Raw genomic sequence first — 21,534 nt, 5'->3', positions numbered from 1 at the left:
TAGATGATGTACTCTGAGACATGAGAAACTAAATACAATGGTGATAGACTTCACAAGTTTACTTCTGTAAGGTTAAACACTTAGGGAGAACCCGCATAAAAATTCTATCTCTATCTCCCACCGCAGCTTCCGCAGGAACCCTGGAGAAATAAGGGTGACAGTGGGAGATCCGTGGACGCTTTATCCCTTGATCTCCCTTAACCTTGCATCTTTCACTCACTGCATTTCCTCAGCTTAAAATCCCTGGGGTAGAAATAGGTTTTTGGGTGCATAACCAACAGCGCCATAACCAGGAGACTCGAGCCTCGCCCAAAATTGGGCCTCAGGCCTCATTGCAATAATTTAGATGAGCTGCCAGCGCCTGTCACTGCCAGTGCATCATTTTTGAGCCTCGCTGGCAGCAGCTCCTGGGTAATTTCCAGAGGATGGATCGAGCTCTTGCTCCTCCTGGCTCCACATTAAAATGAAATAAAATGTACTTGGCTCTTTGAATGCAAGTAATATTATGAACTTAAAATCGTATGTATGTTTTTGCATAAACCCTACAGCAGATATAAAAATTATTTTCCTGTTATATTATCTTTTGTATAGTCTTACGGAACATAATACTACATTCAGTTAGCTGTACATCCGGCATATGGGTGTGCTTTCTTTACATTGTCCAAATCTCAAGTCTTTTGTAGGTTGTCTTTGTGGTTGTACACTTTCTATGTTGGCACAGAACTCTGTTTACTCTGTCTCTCATCAATTTTGGCTCATGTGTCTGGAAGGGAATGCTGCCTGAAGTGTCTACACAGCCCATCTATGAGAGTTTGTGGCTGTGTGAGAACAAAGTAGCTCTTCAAAGAACTGGAGTTTCCGTATGAAACTTGCCAAATTCAAAGCAGTCATTGGCTGCGTTACTATGGACCAATTAATCTTTGGTTTCCTGTCCAGAAACTTTGAAAAAATTGAAGGAAAAGCAAAAAACTCTTAAATGAGCCACGAGCACCCAGTGCACGGTGAGGTACTGTGAAGTCAGGGCTCCTTAAATTCTTTTACTGTATGCTGTGCAGCTAGCCATTTGGGACATTTTGTATAACTGTTGGAAAGTTCAGGCTGTATCCTATGGCAATGTGTCTTTTTGATGTCTTGCACAGCTCAGCAAGCTGACATGTATTGAGCAATGTGATGACATCTATCTATAATGACATTATGTTGGCCAGCTTCCAATCCCCTCATTTACTTGCTAGAAACAGCTAGGTTGTGGCCTGAAGCACCTATAAATCCTAATATTGTTAGAAAGTAACGACCATAACATTGCCTTTATCCATTAAGGAAGGCTGTTTTCTTTTTTCAACTTAGAACAGAAGCTATTTTTTTTTTTTTTTTTTAAGTGTACGATACAATGCACAAAAAATTTATCACAAAAATCAGTCATGCTGGACAGAAATAAAATGATAAAAATATTGGGAGGCCTGTAATGAAACTACATTTAACAGCTGGGGCAGGTTTAGGAGCCTAAACGAGAAGTAATAAACATTGAGGCTGGTGAGACAAGACACTGCCTAAATGTATGCTATTCAAACTGAGTATTGTAGAATCCATTAAAATGTGGTTTGTTATTTTGTACCAAACTTGGTTATAAATACTGTGTATGTAGTTGGTGTTCTTAAGCACTGTATGCAGCATGAGATGCCTTGATGAGTTCAGGTGGGCCATGTAAGAGTCTAAAGTTAGCTTGGCTTGCTGCTAGGTCCTGTTACCATAGCATGGAGATGATGACTATGCAGCATGATGCAGATATTTTTTTGCAGATTAACAGCCAGTTAGCTTGTTGGTTGATCGGCATATGAATGTAAACAGTACCAAGTGAAACTACAAGCATCAAAAGTCTTAATTATTTACCCTGAATGAGATGTTAAATTCAGTATGTGCAGAATTATAGAAATAAAGCAATTGTAGAGGATGCTCTTCAATATTTTACTGTTGCATGAGCAAAAGTGTGTAGAGAACCTTTTCAGAGTGTCATTTATAAAAATGTGAAATACATTTCCATTCCATAGATATTAAATAATTGAGTGGAAAGTTGAGAATTGTCACCTATCCAAGGATCTGTATTTCAGATCAATAGTGCTCACCTCCAAGTCTCCGTGTATATTCTGTTCTGTAACCCCGAAGAGAAATCCACTTGGCAGAATATTATTAACCTGCCAGCCTTGTAAGGGCTTTAACCTGCCAGCCTTGTAATGACACATTTATAATGGGAAACAAGGAAATGGCAGACCAACTAAATACATACTTTGGTTCTGTCTTCACAAAGGAGGACACAAATAACCTCCCAGAGATGCCGGGGAACATAGGGTCTGATGAAAGAGAGGAACTGAAAGAAATCAGTATTTGTAGGAAAATGGTGTTGGGAAAATTGATGGGACTGAAGGCCGATAAATCCCCAGGGCCTGATGGTCAATATCCCAGGGTACTTAAGGAAGTGGCCCTAGAGATAGTAGATGCATTACTGGTCATCTTCCAGAACTCGATAGACTCTGGAACGGTACCCGTGGATTGGAGGGTAGCTAATGTTACCCCACTATTCAAAAAAGGTGGTAGAGAAAAAGCGGGGAATTATAGACCGGTAAGCCTGACATCGGTAGTGGGGAAAATGCTAGAGTCTATTATAAAAGATGTAATAGCAGAGCACTTGGAAAGCAGTGACAGGATCGGACAAAGTCAACATGGATTTACAAAAGGTAAATCATGCTTGACTAATCTACTGGAATTTTTGAGGATGTAACTGGTAAAATAGATAAGGGAGAACCAGTGGATGTGGTGTATTTGGACTTTCAGAAGGCTTTCGATAAGGTCCCACACAAGAGATTAGCGTGCAAAATTAAGGCATATGGGATTGGGGCAAGGTATTGACTTGGATAGAGAACTGGTTGGCGGACAGAAAGCAAAGAGTTGGAATAAACGGGTCATTTTCCGAGTGGCAGGCAGTGACTAGTGGGGTACCGCAAGGATCAGTCCTAGGACCCCAGCTGTTCACAATATATATTAATGATCTGGACGAGGGAATTGGATGTAATATCTCCAAATTTGCAGACGACACAAAGCTGGGCGGGAGGGTAAGCTGCGAGGAGGATGTCGGGAAACTCCAGTACGATTTGGACAGGTTGGGTGATTGGGCAGAAACATGGCAAATGCACTATAATGTGGATAAATGTGAGGTTATCCACTTTGGTGGCAAAAACAGGAAGGCAGATTATTATTTGAATGGCAATAGATTGGGAGAAGGGGAAGTGCAAAGAGACCTGGGTGTCCTTGTGCACCAGTCGCTGAAGGTAAGCATGCAGGTGCAGCAGGCGGTTAAGAAGGCAAATGGTATGTTGGCCTTCGTAGCAAGAGGGTTCGAGTACAGGAACAAGGATGTCTTGCTACAGTTGTACAGGGCCTTGGTGAGACCGCACCTTGAGTAATGTGTGCAGTTTTGGTCGCCTTACCTGAGGAAGGACGTTCTTGCCATGGAGGGAGTGCAGCGAAGATTCACCAGGCTGATTCCTGGGATGGCAGGAATGACGTATGAGGAGAGATTGTGTCGATTGGGCTTATACTCACCGGAGTTTAGAAGATTGAGAGGGGATCTCATCGAAACCTATAAAATTCTGTCAGGTCTGGACAGACTAGATGCAGGAAGGATGTTTCTGATGGCCGGGGAGTCCAGAACCAGGGGTCATAGTCTAAGGATAAGGGGTAAGCCATTTAGGACTGAAATGAGGAGGAATTTCTTCACCCAGAGAGTAGTGAACCTGTGGAATTCTCTGCCACATAAGGCGGTGGAGGCTAGTTCATTAAATATATTCAAGAAAGAGTTGGATATATTTCTTAAGGCTAAAGGGATCAAGGGATATGGGGAAAAGGCAGGGACAGGGTACTGAATTTGGATGATCAGCCATGATCATATTGAATGGCGGAGCAGGCTCGAAGGGCCGAAGGGCCGAATGGCCTACTCCTGCTCCTATCTTCTATGTTTCCTATCTTCTATGAAAAACTCTAAACATCTCCACTCAGTTAGAGGTATAACACTACCAGTTAATTGGAACCATTTGAAAGTTAAAATATACTGTAGAAGTGTTGTTTTATACAATATAGAATGGCTGCATGGAGAATCTTTTAGTGTGAACATTTGTAAACTTACAATCTGACTGTACTGTCCTGTAATAGAGTTTAAGAACATTTATGAGTGGGTAAGTTACTGGTTTTGAATGCCTTGCAAGCCTTCATGATGACAAAATAAATCTGTGTGCGCAGAGCAAGAGAATTTAGTGCAAAATCGGTGGTTGTCTTATGGATATAGGTGGACAGTTTTACATGAGAGCTGCCAGTCCCCAAAATATAATTTTCCTGTTATTTTCTATTTAAATTTCTCAATGTCCTTACTGTAGGTGATGGGGCATTAAACTGTAGCAAATCCAAAGTGGCTTGGTGTTTGGAAAGAAATTGCACTATATTAAGTTTTCTTTCAGATTGCCTTTGTTATGTTCAAATTGTACACCACATAGTCTTTAATATGCTTTTGTGGATATGCCTGTTTTTAAAAAAAAAAACTGTTTATGTTGCCTCCAGACTCTTATCATTCCAATGCTCTCCTGTAGCCTCCCATCTCCCACCCTCCATTAACTTGAGCTTATCCAAAACTCTGCTGCTCGTATCATCACTCGCACCAAGTCCCGTTCACCTATCGCCCCTATGCTTGTGAGACCTACATTGGCTCCCGGTCCACCAACTCCTCAAATTTAAAATTCTCATCATTGTATTAAATCCCTCCATGGGCTCGCCCCTCCCCTCCCTATCTTTAACCTCTTCTAGCTTGCAATCACAGAATCACAGAAACCCCACAGTGCAGATAGAGGCCATTTCGGCCCATCGAGCCTGCACCGACACATATCCCACCCGATCCCTGTAACCCCTACACCAACACATATCCCACCCTATCCCCGTAACCCCATGTATTTAATCCCCCTAACACTAAGGGTCAATTTAGCATAGCCAATCAACCTAACCCGCACATCTTTGGACTGTGGGAGGAAACCGGAGCACCCGGAGAAAACCCACGCAAATACGGGGAGAATGTGCAAACTCCACACAGACAGTCGCCCGGGGCCGGATTCGAACCCGGGTCCCTGGCGCTGTGAGGCAACAGTGCTAACCACTATGCCACCGTGCTGCCCTCTGAGAACTTTGCATTCCTCCAATTCTAGCGTCTTGTGCATCCCCCAACTTCCTTCACCCCACCATACCTTCAGCTGTCTTGTCCCTAAGCTCTTGAATTTCCTCTCCACCTCTCTACCTCTTGCTCCTTTTAAGACGCTCCTTAAAACCTACCTCTGACCAAGCTTTTGGTCACCTGCCCTAATGTCTCCTCCTTTGGATTGTGTCGATCATTTTCTGATTACGCTCCCATGGAGCACCTTACGACATTTTACTATATTAAGGATGTTTTATAAATACAAGTTGTTGTTCAAATTAGGAATGTTGATGAAATTATATGTGGAGCTGCCATGAATGACTTACTGAACTCATCCACGTGAGAGAGTTAAATTAACTTCTGCAAAGATTTGTCTTAGTATAAGAATGTAAGAAGTATGCAATCAGAAATATTCTTTTGGTCTGGCAAGCTTTCTCATTCTACAGACCATGCACACTCAATGTTTTAAAGGGGAGACTGGGTAGGCACTTGAGGGAAATAAACTTGCAGGGCTACGGGTATAGAGCGGGGGAATGGGACTGACTGGATTGCTCTACAGAGAGCCGGCACGGACTCGATGGGACGATATGGCCTCCTTCTGTGCCATTATGACTATGATGCATCATGGACAGCACCCTCATTTAATCTTCTGAGAGAAAGTGAAACTTTTCTTCAATTTCCAGAGTTAATTGTGAAACTCCAGGAGATCTGTTTGTCCTTATACTTCATTACTCAAACCCCCACTTTCCATCTAAGATATTTCCTCGGTCCCAGCAGTGCAGTAACAATGGTGTACTTGATTTTTTTTTGTTCTTGCCCATATTCATCCCTATAACCTTCAATTCCATACCTAATCAGGTATTTATCAAATTTATTTTTAGGGTGTATCTTTGCTGGCCAGCTATAAATCAACTGTGGTGGTGCAGAAGCCAAATCCTTAAGTTTGTAGGTGATGAAAAACTGCATGAATTTGTGACTTGTGTACAATAGTCATTAACCTTGTGTAATTCACCTTCAACTATACATTATTTCAGTTCCTCTGAATAGGTACTGCCTGTGGTTCATAATCTCCCTCATATCAGATTTCATAATCTCCCTCATATCAGATTCTTCAGAGGGAGAAAGGGAAAACTGAAGGATAAGTCATCTCAGACTTCTGTTTTGCAACTCTTGGTGGCTAGCTGTAGAATAACATTGACAGAGGCTTTGGAGTAGCTGAGAGCATGTGGGGGGGGGGGGGGGGAAATAAAGAAAATATATTACCAAAAAAGATGTATAATTAAGTTTATCTGGCTCATTACTCTAGGTGTGGGATTATTGATCACTCCCATTCCTGGTAGATGAAATTCACCTTGACAACATTCATCGTTAGGTGGAAACTGGCTAGCCTCAAGAGAGTGACAGAAAGGTTGTCTTTGTCATTACAATGATTTATAGCCATCTGAATAACTAAGTGCTGGCTATATGGAGCACTATTCTTCTCTGTTCCAGGAGTGGCGTTGAGCATTCCCATGCCTGGCATAACGCGTGGCTTGGGTATAAACTGGGATTCCAGGATTTTTTAACCGTTTAGGGATCACATTCCATCTTTCTGTGAAAACTGAGAGTTCCTTAACAATAGCCCAGATTTTGCGGTCAGCGACAAATAAACGGCACTATCTGTTCATTTGTCCGCAGAATTTCTGTGAACTTTTACACTGCGATTTGCAGTTATCAGACAGTCAAAGCAGCATGGCGCCCTCTATGGGGGATCTGGGACCTGTGTGAACAGGGCAAGTGACGGCATGCCACCTTAACCAATCAGATTGATGAATCCTAATTGAGGCATACAGAGTCTAGACCAGGAAGTGTAAATTAGAATATTTAATTCCGTGTAAAATCATGTACAGAAAGCTAAATAAAGAGCAACTTCCTGATTTCTGCATTTAACTGCGCATGTGCAGATGCTGGAAGTTGCTGTCCGATTTGCGCCTTAATAACGGTGAGCGCTGATAGTCTCAACATTATTCTTACTGCAAAATCCGGGCCCATATGATATATTCATTATTAACCATTTCTGTGGACAACGTCAATAACCTACCCCATCCTCACAGCAGAAGAGTGTTTAAGGAGGTGGAATTTGGAAAGGGGTGACAAAAGTTTCTGAAAATGAGGACAGTGTTTCTATAAGAAAAGGAATTGCTGTATTTCTTTCGGTAAAGCTTCTGATTCTTACAACAGGATAGAAATTAATGCTGCAAGCTTTAGTTTGCTAACCACTGTAGTTTATTTAAACAAACTTTGCTAGAGATTATGAATGAAATTTAATCTCTCAAATACAAAATATGCTATTCATTTTAAACTTTGTACAAATTTCTCTAACTTTTAATTAAAAACAAATTGTTACAAGTAAACATTGATTTTACTTTGCCTTGTGCTTTAAGAACTAGCTCCTGACCCAGTGCAGATGGCTGCAGTACATTGTGTCTGATAGACTGCTGCCACTGTGCATTACAGTATGTAATATATTCATTTACAGTAAGTGGTTGTGGTACTCTCGTCTCTTGCCAGCAGTGGCCTTTAGTATAAATCAATTTGATTGGCTCTTGCTCTAACAAAGGTTAAGTCTATCTGTTTGAATACAGGAAACTTTGTTTGCCAAAGTCCTAATTACATGACGTCGCCCAGTCAGGTTCCAGTTGCCACACCTCTGTTAGCCTACTTTTCACTCATTCATTTTAACCTTTGTTCCCTTTCTGTATAACTCGTCCCAGTTCACTGTTAAACGTTTCAGGAAGACTCTACCTTATAATTGCTGTACAGCGAACTGGAGTTGAATAAACATATGCAGCTGTTGTAAGCGACCAGCATTTTCATTGGATTAAAAAAAAATCTGATTCAATGGCTACGCAGTTAGACTTTCCCTCCAGCAATTGTGGTAAGGATATGTTTTATTTCAAGTATTGGAGCCATTTTTAACTGAGTGTCATGGGTGTGCCTGGGAGGTGGGGAGAAATAGTTTTCTTATCTCAAAACCAGTGGAAGATTGTTTAATATAGCCTCTCTGTAATCTGAAAACCTGCATGTATGTTCCTTTACAAATAAATTTGTCTGTGGCAAATTTAGTCCGATTATGCCCTAATAATTGCATTGTATGCAGATCCTCTAACCTCAGTTGAAGCCTGCTTGAAATGCATGTTTCCAATTAAAAACAAATACTGTAGGCAACTATTTATTCCACCTATTTTCTATTGTTTCCAAGTGTAGAAGTGTGCCTGAAGTCCAGCTTACTGCACTGTTGTACAAAAGTAACAAAATACGTTTTTTGTACTTACCTGGACAATCATGGCAGTGAGAGGGTTATTGTCAAACACCAACTTTAGCTGCTGGTGTAGTGATAAAGGCCTCAGTGTTAAAATAGTAATTTGGTTAACAAAACATAACATCTGATAGCAGCAGAATTTTTAACTGACGAAAAGTAGACAGCAGTTTAGCGCTTGTGCACAAAAGTATTTGAGTTTGTTATAGTACAACTTGAACTCTACTGCCTCTATCTGAACTATGTACTCCCAGGATTAGGGAATCATTATTGGATTTCATAGATGGCGAGATTTAAAAAAAAATACTCCTGCCAAAATTTCACGAGTTCATTATAATAAGGTAGAGTTTCTCAGGGAAATTATGGCTCCAATTTTTCTTCAAAATCAAAATGTAACTTATAAGACCTTCTGCTTCTCCAAGGTAACTACCTCCTTTTAATCTTTGTATACTGTATGAAACTTGGGGAGATCTTTTTTCACTAATAGAAGTAAGGCTGGAGAATTGTGCTAATTTGTAACTTTTATACTCGAAATCCTTGTTACTCAAATGTCCATAGTTTCTAAAAGTTTCTGTGCCTAAGGACTTTTAGAACATTGCATTATGAGGGTGTTGATAGGTTTGTTAATCGTGGTCCTCTCTAGCCACAAGCCCATAAACTCCACGAATCATCTGTGTTTGCAAGATATTTTCAGTTTCCAAAAATAAAACATGGACAGGATAGACAGGATTTAATATCGTGCATAGGCTACTTGTCACATTTGATGAAGCCTTTTATGTACTCTATAGAAATTTATATACAAGCGTGATTGAGTCTTTGTTGGAAAGAGTTGAAAACTAAGTCAGAGATACCATAAAGCAAAACTTAATCATTTTTCAAGAACTGTAAAGCATAATGTACAAGCTTCAAGATGGGAGTTGTGACATTCCAAACACATTTGGCAGGAAGACTGAAATTAAAGGATATCTCTGGGTGAATTAGTTTAAGCAGTGAACCATTGAAGTGAAGCGTGAAAGGTGCAATTTCATTAAGAGATTAGATTACTATATCCGAGCATAGATGTGTTCTAAGGAGACCAGAGCATTTTATGTGGTTTCTCTAGTGAGGGAGTTGTCAGACAAAGAGCTGTTATCCAAGAGTCTGTCTTAATTTCACAATATAGGTATTTTTAATGTTTTTCTTACCCTTGTCGGTTCAAGATACTGTGCATCAAAGCATTTTGCATTGTGGGAGCTGCAATACCATCAGGTTATTATTTCATATGAATTAATTACAAGAAAACCTTCTGTATTGTTCGAGATGGAGTGGTCTCACTATAGGGATGATGTTGGCTGGACCTGTTGTTCAGAATATTCAACTTTAACCTTCGGGTAAAAATGTTTAAAAAGGGAAGATCTGAGGCGACATAGAAGTGTGACATTGTACTAGAGAGATGGAAAAGTAACTAGAGTTAAAGTTTATCCTCCAGTTCAGATTATAAAAGACACAGTAAAACAATTTCAAGAATCGAGGGGAAAACTGTTTATTAGCTAAAGCAAGTAAAGGAAAACAACTGCAAATGCTAGAAAATCTGAAATAGAAACAGAAGTGCAGGAAATAGACAGCAGGTCAGTTAGTAACTGTAAAAAGGAAATGCAGATCAACATTCAGGCATGGACCCCATAGACTTCAGAAAGTTACCTAGGTGCTCAAAGAGCTCACTCAGTCTGTATACCTTCGAACAGCGTAGACTCGGGCGATTTGGTCGAAGTTTATAAAATAATGAAGAGACAAAGTTGTGTTTATGTGGACCAATTATATAGCAGAGATAGATTGGAAGTTAGGCGGTGGTTCTTTTCCCATAGTGGACCTGTGCATTGATTTGCTGTATTCCTTTAAGAGAGAGCTGGACCTGTTTCTGGATGGGGAGTTACCCTCAGTGTCCTGGCCAATATTTATCCCTCAATCAACACATCACTTAAAAACAGATTATCTGGTCATTTTCACATTGCTGTTTGTGGGAGCTTGATGTGTGCAAATTGGCTGCCGTGTTTCCTCCATTACAACAGTGACTACACTTCAAAAGTACTTCATTGGCTGCAAAGCGTTTTGAGACGTCCGGAGATCATAAATGCAAGTCTTTTTTTTGCGGGGGGGAAGAAGAGAGATCACTTCGTAAAAGAGGTAGGTGCCCTGTAATATAAATCAGAGTCTGTGTGATCTCTTGGACTAGCTTTGATTGCCTAAACAGATATGAGAGGGATGTTTCAGATTTCCCCCCCCTAATTGGCCTGGGTTTTTAACCTGGTTTTTCACCTCTCCCAGGAGATTACATGGCTCTAGGTGGATAGGGAGTGTCTGTAGCGTGATGCAAAAGGCATTACGACTATATGGGACCGTCTAGTTGGTCGAGTGATTTTTTTTCTTCATATCCCTCATTTTCGTATGCAAGATTTTCATAATGAAATGACTCACATAACAAACATAAAAATCTCCCAATAGAATCAGCTATTATTTCAGGATGAATTTTTTTTTTTGATTACGCCTCTGTGAACTGCCATAGGACGTTCATTACATTAAAGGTACTATTGTTGTCCTTTCTCATTGTTCTAGGCATGGGAGGAAAGCCTGTATTGGTCTGATGGCCAAGATGTTATCAATAAAATACTCTCCATTTCTCAACAGAACTCCCTTCCGTAGATTTCTGCCACCCTTCTTATTTGGGAAGCTCTCAGAATTTGTGTTTAAACAGTGGAAAAATTTGCATTGGACAAACTGATTCAAATTTCCCGACAGGCTGAATTTTAAATCTGAATAACAACCCCCGCCCCCTAATTCAACAGCAGTGAGAATATCCCTATCCATAATTTAAAAAGGAACAATATTCTGCAAGCAGTAGTTTTAATGCAGTAATATTGTTGTGCTTATCATACTTCTATTTCTTAATTCTGATTATTGAGCAAAAACATCTCGTTAAATGTTTTACCTACAGTGAAACATTTTTAAAGCAACAGTCAAGCTATAAAATAAAACAAGCAAATTTAACGTTTAAAGAAAATTCCATTGATGAAAGTAAATCTGGCCACTTTGTGGAAGGCCTCGGAGAAACATTGTGGTTATGAAAAGATGACCCCGGTTGTGAATTAGATTTCTCTCTTCCCCATAGAGACAAATCTTTGACACACACTTCCTTCATCAAAGAATATACTTTTCATCCACCAATTAAGTTTTGCAATAATGAGCTTGTAAAAGCCTACATTTAGAATTTTACTACAATTAAAGATCATAGTCATTGATGCCTTGAAGTAAATATATTTACAATAATAAAAACTTGCATTTATGTAGCTCCTTTAATGTAGTAAAACTTCCCATGGTGCTTTGCAGGAGCATTATCCAACAAAATTTGACATGAGCTACATAAGGAGATATTAGGTGACCAAAAGCTTGGTCAAAGAGGTACATAGGATATACAGCACAGAAACGGGTCATTCGGCCCAACCAGTCCACGCTGGCGTTTATGTTCCATCCTTCCTCATTTAACTCTATCAGCATAATCCTTCTCCCTCATATGCTTATCTAGCCTCCCCTTAAATGCATCTAATCTATTCGCTTCAACCACTCCCTGTGGTAGCTAGTTCCACATTCTCGCCACTCTCTGGGTAAAGAAGTTTCTTCTGAATTCCCTTTTTGATTTCTTGATAACTATCCTATATTGATGGCCTCTAGTTTTGATCTTCTCCACAAGTGGAAACACTCTCTGTCTACTCTATCAAAACCATTTCATAATTTTCAAGACCTCTATTAGGTCACCCCTCAGCCTTCTCTGTTCAAGAGAAAAGAGACCCATCCTGTTCATTGTTTCCTGATAGGTATAACCTTGCATTTCTGATATTATCCTTGTAAATCATTTTTGCACCCTCTCCAGTGCCTCTATATCCTTTTTATAATATGGCAACTAGAACTGTACACAAGTGTGGTCTAACCAAGGTTTGATACAGGTTTAGCATAATTTCTCTACTTTTCAATTCAATCCCTCTAGAAATAAATCCTAGTGCTTGGTTTGCTTTTTTGTGGCCTTATTTACCTGACAGGTTAACCTGATAGGTGTTGAGCATCTTAAAGGAGAGCAAGGTGAAGGGGTTTAGGGAGGGAATTCCAGAGCCAAGGGCCTAGGCAGCTGAAGGCACGGCCCAGACGACGTGCATTTATGTAGCACCTTTCATGTCCTCTGGATGTTCAAAGTATTTCGCAGCCAGTGAATTTACATTTAAAGTGCGTTAACTGCAGCCAAAAAAGCTCGCAGCAAAGCCTCAGAAAAAGTAAATGAATGACCAGGTAATCTGTTTTTGGTAATGTTGGTTCAGGGGTGAAAGTTGGCCAGGATATTAAGAGAGCTTCTTGCTTTCTTCAATTGGTTTTAATGTCTCACCTGAATGATGGCAGCTCTGACAGTGCAGCAGTCCCTCAGTATTGCACTGAAGTGTCAGCTAGATTATATGGTCAAATCCTTGACTTGGGCTTGAACCCATAACCATCTGACTCGTTCGTGATAGCAACTGAGCCAAGCTGACCAGTCTCTGAGCCGTACTATAAGCTGCAGAAAGCTGAAAATCTGAGAAAATGGGGTGTACAAAGCAAAGTCATTTATTTATAATTGAAATATATAAAGTAGCAATCAACAACTTCTACAGAGCAATTGAGACATAACTAGCAAAGTTCTGTAGTCTGATCATAGTTTCCTTTTACATTTGGGTTGGTGCTAACACTACAAAATAAGTAAAATACCTTTGTCACTCAATTAAAGGATTAGCTACACACTCAGCAATCTAATTTAAATATAAGAAATAAGTATTCCATTTAGCAAATTCAGTACTGTTAATTCTGAACAAATTATGATAATTTCATGATTCTTTTACATTTAGCTAATGGAAATGTCCTAAAGTAACTGCACTTCAGCACACGAGAGGTGGAAAAAGCTTCATGTGCATATGAAAGGATCTGGAGCAAAATGTGGAAGCACTTTTTCCGCACAGTAGTAGAAATCTGGAGCGCTCTCCCCAAAAGGTGGTGGATGATACAGTTGAAGCTATCAAGACTCAGATAGATAGAATGTTGTTAGGTAAGGGTATCAAGGGATGTGGAGCAAAAGCAGGTAAATGGAATTGAGGTGCAGATCAGATATGATCTAAATGAATGCCGGAGCAAACTTGAAATGCCAGAGCAAACTTGAGGGGCTGAATGGCCAATCCTGTTCCTTGTGTTCCTAAGAAGTGCTGCTGCAAAACAAACCCAAAGTCAACACACACATGACCCTTCTACACTTGCAAGTACCAAAAGCTATGAGTAACAAACATTGAGTATTGACTGCACAGCTTTTGAATCGCCACTATGCCTGTTGCAGGGTATTTCAATTAAAAATTGAAGACATTTTGGAGTAAGTTCACAATGATGAGATCGGTGTGCAAAATGGAGAAATTTACGCCGTAAGTTGCCGATCTTACTGTAGCAGTAAATTGTCGTCCTAGTGTCGACATATCTGATATCAGCTGGGAAGCACCAGTAACTGCAGTTGTTAACAACAGCTTGCATTTTTATAGCACCTTTAACATAGAAAAATATCCCAAGACGCTTCACGAGCATTATCAAACAAAATTTGACACCGAGCCACATAAGGAGATATTAGGACAGGTAACCAATAGCTTGGTCAAAGAGGTAGGTTTTAAGTAGGATCTTAAAGGAGGAGAGAGAGGTTGTGGGAGGAATTCCAGAGCATGGGGCCTAGGCAGTAGAAAGCATGGCTGTCAATTGTGGAGCGATTAAAATAGGGGATGTGCAAGAGGCCAGAATTAGAGGAGTGCAGAGATCTCGGAGGGTTGTAGGGCTGGAGGAGATTACAGAGATAGGGAGGGGTGAGGTCATGAAGGCATTTGTAAACAAGGATGAGAATTTTAAAATTGAGGTGTTGCTGGACCAGGAGCCAGGGGTGATAAGTGAACGGGACTTGGTGCGAGTTAGGATATGGCCAACAGAGTTTTGGATGAGCTCAAGTTTATGGAGGGTGGAATATGGGAGGCTGGTCAGGAGGGCTTTGGAATAGTCAAGTCTGGAGGTAACAAAGGCATGGATGATGGTTTCAGGGGCAGAGAGGTGGTGGAAGTAGGCGGTCTTGTTGATGGCGCGGTTATGTGGTCAGAAACTCCTCTCGGGGTCACATACGACACCAAGGTCTGAGAGGTCTGGTTTAGCCTCAGACAGTTGCCTGGGAGAGGGATGGAATTGGTGGCGGGGACCGAAGACAATGACAGTCTTCCCAATATTTAAGTTGGAGGAAATTTCTGGTCATCCAGTACTGGATGGTTGACGAGCAGTGTGACAAATTTGAGACAATGGAGGGATCGAGTGAGGTAGTGCTGGGTGTCGTCAGCATACATGTGGAACCTTGTGTTTTTGGATGGTGTCGCTGAGGGACAGCATGTAGATGAGAAATAGGAGGGGGCCAAGTATAGATCCTTGGGGGACTCGAGAGGGAACGGTGCGGGAGCAGGGAGCGAACCCACTGCATGTGATTCTCTGGCTACGACTGGATAGATAAGAATGGAACCAGGCGAGTGCAGTCCCACCCAGCTGAATGACGGAGGAGAGGCATTGGAGGAGGATGGTGTGGTCATCTGTGTCAAAGGCTGCAGGAAGGTCAAGAAAGACAAGGAGGATAGTTTACTGCGGTCACAGTCAAATAGGATGTCACTTGTGACTTTGAGGGCTGTTTCAGTACTGTGGCAGAGGTAGAAGCCTGATTGGAAGGATTCAAGCATGGAGTTCTGGGAAAGATGGGCACGGATTTGGGAGGAGACAACACGTTCAAGGACTTCGGGGAGGAAAGGGAGGTTGGTGACTGGGTAGTAGTTTGCAAGGACAGGGGGGGTCAAGAGGAGAAGGGTGATGACCACAGATTTGAACTGGAGGGAGACAGTACCTGAGGAGAGAGAATCATTAACAATATCGGCTAACATGGGGGCCAGGAATGAAAGTTGGGTGGTCGTCCGTTTGGTGGGAAGTTGAGCTCGGAGAGGGCATGAGGGAAGATAGGAGAGAAATTAGAGAAAGATGCGTATTCAAGGCTAGGGCGGGGTGGGGGGAACCTTGGCGGAAGTTTGGCCCAGTAGGCTAGGGGAAGGGAGGGGAAGCTGAACGAATGGTCTCAATCATTGAACATTGAATACTTTCTTGATTAAAGGAAGGCAGTGTGTTCTATATACTGCAACTGTGAGTTGCTTGTATGTTAGTTGTAGATTATAGTGTGCTAGGACGTGTAGAATACAGTATTTTTCTTACTGGATGTGAAGTTGAACTATAAATATTGCGTGATACTTCAAATTGCATGAAGCAACTGACAAAAAGGGATAAAGCACCTTTGAGACATGAGAATGTTTTAGACAATTTCTGTGTAAATCCTGTGTCCTGGCAGTAGTCCAGGAATCTAGTTTCTTGGTTGAAGCTGTTGCATCATGCAGATAGATTGAGACAGATAGTGCTACGGTATTTATTTAAAAGGTGGTTTCTGTGGCCAGGTCTGTGTAGTGTGATAGTAAAACAGCAGAGGGTGCTGCAATATCTCAATCCTGAATTATCTCCGAAAAAACAATTCTACTTTTGTCTTAAATTGGTGAATAAATTGATTGGCATCTTTTACTTGGGTCCTAGGTTCAGAGCAAAATTCATAATTGTGTGTATGATGTGAAAGTGTGTATAAATGCACATTTTTTATATATCCCTGACCATCACTGAAACTGTTGAAGTACTGTGTCCTTGCCGATCGACTCCTGGAACTTTTGAAGGATGGTGATACTCAGCTGGAAATCATTCCTCTGTGCTCCATGTAATACAGGTAGACTACCCTTTATCCGGACTTCCGAAAACCGAAACCCTCTAAAAACCGAAGGTTTTTTCGTTCAGCGTAGGTCGTGCGTACGAACGAAAAAACCTTCGGTTTTTAGAGGGTTCCGGTTTCGGAAGTTCGGATAAAGGGTAAGTCGTGCGCACGACCCCCCCGCGGACCCCACCGGCCTTGACAACCGCCGACCCCCCCGCGGGCCCCGACAACCGCCGACCCCCCCCCCCGCGGACCCCGACAACCGCCGACCCCCCCGCGGACCCCGCCGGCCCCGACAACCGCCGACCCCGCCGGCCCCGACAACCGCCGACCCCCCCGCGGACCCCGCCGGCCCCGACAACCGCCGACCCCCCCGCGGACTCCGCCGGCCCCGACAACCGCCGACCCCCCCGCCGGCCCCGACAACCGCCGACCTTACGCTGAGCGTCAGCGTAAGTCGTGCGCACGACCCCCCGCCGACCCCCCCCCCCCGCGGACCCCCGCGACCCACCTTCCGAAATCCGAAATTCTCCTTTATCCGAAACTCGGCTGGTCCCGAGGTTTTCGGATAAAGGATAGTCTACCTGTATAAGCCAAAGCAGCCATTTTAAAACGACTTGGCTGCCCCCCCCCCCCCCGGAGACCAAAATAAATGTGGGCCTGGGCACTTCTCCTGCTTCACCTTGGTGAAAGCAAAATGTGTGCCTAACTTGTTCAGCACCCCCATGCCTGAATAGGGTTTTCCCCATCAAAAAAAATCTGTGGGCCCCACCTCTATCTTCCACCCCCTGCCCAAGATTGAAATTTAGCCCTGACCTGCTGTGACCCCATAACCCACTGAGACTGAAATCTAGCCCCGGGCATTTCCCCCACCTCCCCCCTCATGAATTAACTTGAGCTTGCTGCTATATGAATTTATTGATCCAGTGATGGCCCATCTTCTATTAATCTATTTATTCTCTGGTTTCTACTTGATTGTGCTGTAATGTTCATTGGTATCCTTTTGTTGTCAGCAAATGGTGATGCTTGTAGTTTGTGCTTACGGTGTGTTCAGTTTTGCTATGACGATTGTATGATGTCCTAAAAAAATTATAATGCATTTTCTTCTCATTTAAATTCACTAGTTTATTTTTTTTTTAAATCTTCAGTTTTGAGCAATGATTTATAACTGAGCAATGATTAGGAAATACTGCATTTTGGATTGTGTATGCATATTGTGTTACTGAACTATATAGCAGATGTTGAACAGGGACGCTGTAGAAAATTGGTTGAGCTACATTTAGATTCTCAAAATTCAGTCCATATTAGGCCATAAGTGTATTTTATTTTATTGTTAAAACCTGTTCAATTTTGAGATTCCTGGTGATTATTTGTGAAACATGTTCCAGATGAAGGAGGAGGATTTTGAATACCAATTGTTATTGTAACTGTTCATGAGTACATAATGTTCAAAGTCTTAATTGTCAAAGTTAAAATGATATATTATCAAAAGAACTATTAATCTCACAAAAGAAGAATTTGTTGTTCAAGGAAAAAGTCTGGTAGCAGTTATAGTAGTGTATATACTCAGTGTAGGCTGGACATATTGTTGGATTGGGTCTCCAATTCCATCCATAGTTACTTTGGTGCACATTAGTATGTAGGTGCTTGTTGAATTGGAGACTTGGGATTCTTTATTGGTCAACAACGTTGTAACAGATGTTATTTAGCAGGTACAAAAATGCAATATCAAAAATTGTAGATAAGCCAATATACTCTTTTTAATACAATACTCTTAATTCATGCTCTCAAATTACTCCCACAAATGGACAGAACTGTAACTATTACTTCACCTTAGTATTACAGTCAATTGTTAATTGAAGTTGCTTTGCTCAAAAAAAATCAATTATCTAACAGTTTGAATTAAGCAATATTAATGAAAAGGCACAGCAAAACACTACAGGAGCACAAAATCATTTTAATATATCAAAGCACATACTGAAATGCATATGACTCTGTCCATCACTAGGATTGCTTGGTTCCACCTCAGCGACTTTGCCTGTCACTGTCTTTACCTCAGCCTGGTGCTGAAACCATGTTTGTCATTTCCAAACTCAATGGCCTAAAAATTCGCCCCCTGCACGCCCGATTTCTGGACGCACTTGAATTTCTAAGCCAATTACTTCAGTGCTCCTCACGTCATAAACTCCAACTTGCCCAAAACTCCACCGCTGTGTCCAGTCCAGCACTACTCATTCATCCATTGACCCTGTCCTCGCTGACCTACATTGGCGCTCTTTAGTGTGTGTTAAATCTAAAATCCTTGTCCATCAAACTCTCCAGACTTGGCCCATTCTGTTACTGAATTCATCAAATAATTTGGAACTGACACGTTTCCTACTTCGTGGATCAGCTGCTTCAAAAACCACCACACACTCAAATTCAGGTCCACATCAGGGCAAGTTCGTCTAACCCTATAACCCCTCCTGAACACTACTCTTCCGATTCTGGCCTTCTATTCATCCTTCCCTCCCTTCACCCCACCGTTGGTGGTATAGCCTTCAATTGCATTGTTTCTGCTCTTTGGAGCTCCCTCCCTAGACCTCTTCACTTCTCCACCTCTCTACCCAGTTTAAAAAAAATTCTTGATACCAATCAGTTTAGACAAGCTTTCCACCCCATTTTCTAATCTCTTTGCTCAGCATTCATTCATAAGCATCATCTGTGCAGGAATGTTTTTATTCCTTAAAGGCACCGTATAAATTTGAGTTGTTCATTGAAACTTGAGTACTGTACAAGCTACACAACATAAAGTTCAGTTATTTCTCTAAATATTCAGTGATTATGCCAAGAGCAAATTCGTCCATAAAGTTTGCTAATGCAAACCATGCTAAAAATTCCCTGCTTAGCTTTTTCCCCACTTCAGAATTTTGTTGTTGATGGCTAGCATTCTACTTGGGTGCATCTTGTAAGAAACAGCGGTTTCATCAGCATTAAAGTTATCTTCAGGATTTTAACAAGATGAAAGTTAAGGAATTTTATCACGCACCCAGTTATCAATGTTTTCTTTGGAAATGCCAATTGCCCTGATGTGGACCTGAATTTGAGTGTGTGGTGGTTTTTGAAGCAGCTAATCCACGAAGTAGGAAAAGTGTCAGTTCCAAATTATTTGATGAATTCATTTGCTTTTTCTAGTAAGAGTAGGTCAAACTATCCAGTTTTTTGCAATGGTCATGCTGGAACACTTAACGGAGGACCATGTGAAGGTTGCCATCTTCCTGTCCCAGTGGAAGAGGAAGGATGGCCCAATGTGCGACAGTGGAGAGGTTATCCAAACCATGGAGCATCATTGTTCATTAAGATCCTTCCCTGGAATAATAGCTTCTATTCACTCTATCACCAGAGTCCATAGAGTGGATGACAAACTTGGATATCAACATTTAAGGTTCCTCTTCAAGCTGTCAACTTGAATTCTTCTTTTGTATTATCAGATAATTTGAATTGAGCAGTTTAAATTAAAAGGACTAGTCTGTATGTAGCTCAAAATGCAAACAAAACCCTTCTTTAGAAGAACAAAATCTGTAACCTGATCACACAGTATTATGCTTTACTGAAATGCTAGCAAAAAAATGACTAAGTGTACTTGCATAAAAATTTCACATTTTTAAAAGCCCAGTGAAAAATAAATGTGATATCTGTTAAACTTGTAAATATTGAACAAATTAGTATACTGTATTCGCTGGCCACGATGTAGTCTCCTCTGCATTGGGGAGACCAAATGCAGATTGGGTAGTCGCTTTGCTGCACACCTCCGTCCAATCTGTAACTGTGACTCTTAGCTTCTGGTCACTTCCCATTTTAATTTTCCATCCCACTCCCACTCTGACCTTGGCCTCCTACACTACTAATGAAGCTCAAGGAATAGCACCTCATCTTTCAGTTAGGCACTTTACAACCTTCCAGACTCAACATTGATTTCAACAATTTCAGATCATAGCCACTTCTCCCATTTTCAGACAACAGGTGCTGGTAATTCTGTTATTCCCATTTACAGCTCCTCTAGACCCATCTTTTGTTTCTTTACATGTCCCATTATCATCCCCTGTTGCCTTGCACCATCATCTCTTTTTTTGTCATTTAATCATTTAATTCCACCCTATCACAGACCTTCCCTTTTATTCTTTCCTCCCCTCCCCTCCTTTCACTGTCTCTGTACTCGCTTAAAACATGTTACATCTCTAACTTCTGCCAGTTCTAATGAAAGGTCAATGACCTGAAACATCTATCCATCCACCCATCCAGGAGGGAGGGAACTGTTCTGTTGGGACAGGCTCCACTTAAACTGGGCTGGGACCAGTGTCCTGGCGAATTGAATAACTAGGACCGTAGATAGGGTTTTAAATTAAAAAGGTGGGTGTAGGCAGATGAGGGGAAATTTAGTAATCTAAAAAGAAAAGTCACGGCAATAGAGCAGTGTAGTGAATTGGGTAAAGATAAGCAGCATGTGACAGGAAGGGACAGAGATTTTAAAGGTAATAGTGCATCAGCGAATAAGGTGAAAGCAGGGAATAATTGTAAAAAGTTAAAACTCAAGGCTCTTTACCTGAATGTATGAAGCATCTGTAACAAGATAGACGAATTAGTGGCACAAATAGAGATAAATGGGTATGATCTAATAGCCATCACAGAGACGTGGTTGCAAGGTGACCAAGGTTGGGAATTAAATATTTCAGGGTACTTGATGTTTAGAAAAGACAGGCAGAATGGAAAAGAGTGGGCGGACACGGGGGGTGGGGGGGGAGCCCTCATTAGCCCCTTGGTTCCCCACTATTTTTGGTATACTTTTTGTGTCTTCTACTGTGAAGACAGATACAAAATATTGGTTTAAAGTCTCTGCCATTTCCTTGTTTTCCAATATAATTTCTCCTGTCTCAGCCTCTAAAGGACCAACACTTGCTTTTGCTACTCTGTAAGAACTTCTACAAGTATGTAAAAAGGAACAATCAGTTTTTATATTTCTTGCTAATTTACTCTCATTCTATTTTCTCCCTTTTTATCAATTTTTTGGTCATCCTTTGCTGGTTTCTGAAACTCTCCCAATCCTCAGGCTCACTACTATTCTTCGCAACATTATAAGCCTCTTCTTTTAATCTAATACTATCTTTAACTTCTTTAGTTAGTCAC

General features: G+C 41.3%; 1 protein-coding gene across 2 annotated transcripts in view; it reads left to right on the top strand.

The window, feature by feature from the left end:
* eml4 (EMAP like 4) overlaps positions 1–21,534 on the top strand; it is a 334,770-nt gene that overhangs the window by 77,878 nt on the left and 235,358 nt on the right. Inside the window, exon 1 of one of the 2 annotated variants that reach the window (XM_085980748.1) lies at positions 7,939–8,141. The exons of the other annotated variant lie outside the window; for it this stretch is intronic. Within the exon in view, the coding sequence (XP_085836874.1) occupies positions 8,105–8,141 (37 nt within the window). The 5' untranslated portion in view covers positions 7,939–8,104. Of the gene's footprint in view, positions 1–7,938; positions 8,142–21,534 lie in introns of those variants that run through there. 2 annotated transcript variants of the gene reach the window in all.

The sequence above is a fragment of the Somniosus microcephalus genome, chromosome 3 (assembly GCF_052327205.1).
Source record: "Somniosus microcephalus isolate GS21.2 chromosome 3, FLI_Smic_1.0, whole genome shotgun sequence".
Classification (NCBI taxonomy): domain Eukaryota; kingdom Metazoa; phylum Chordata; class Chondrichthyes; order Squaliformes; family Somniosidae; genus Somniosus; species Somniosus microcephalus.
Note: the sequence above shows the minus strand (reverse complement) of the source record. Positions and strands in the feature narration are given on the sequence as shown.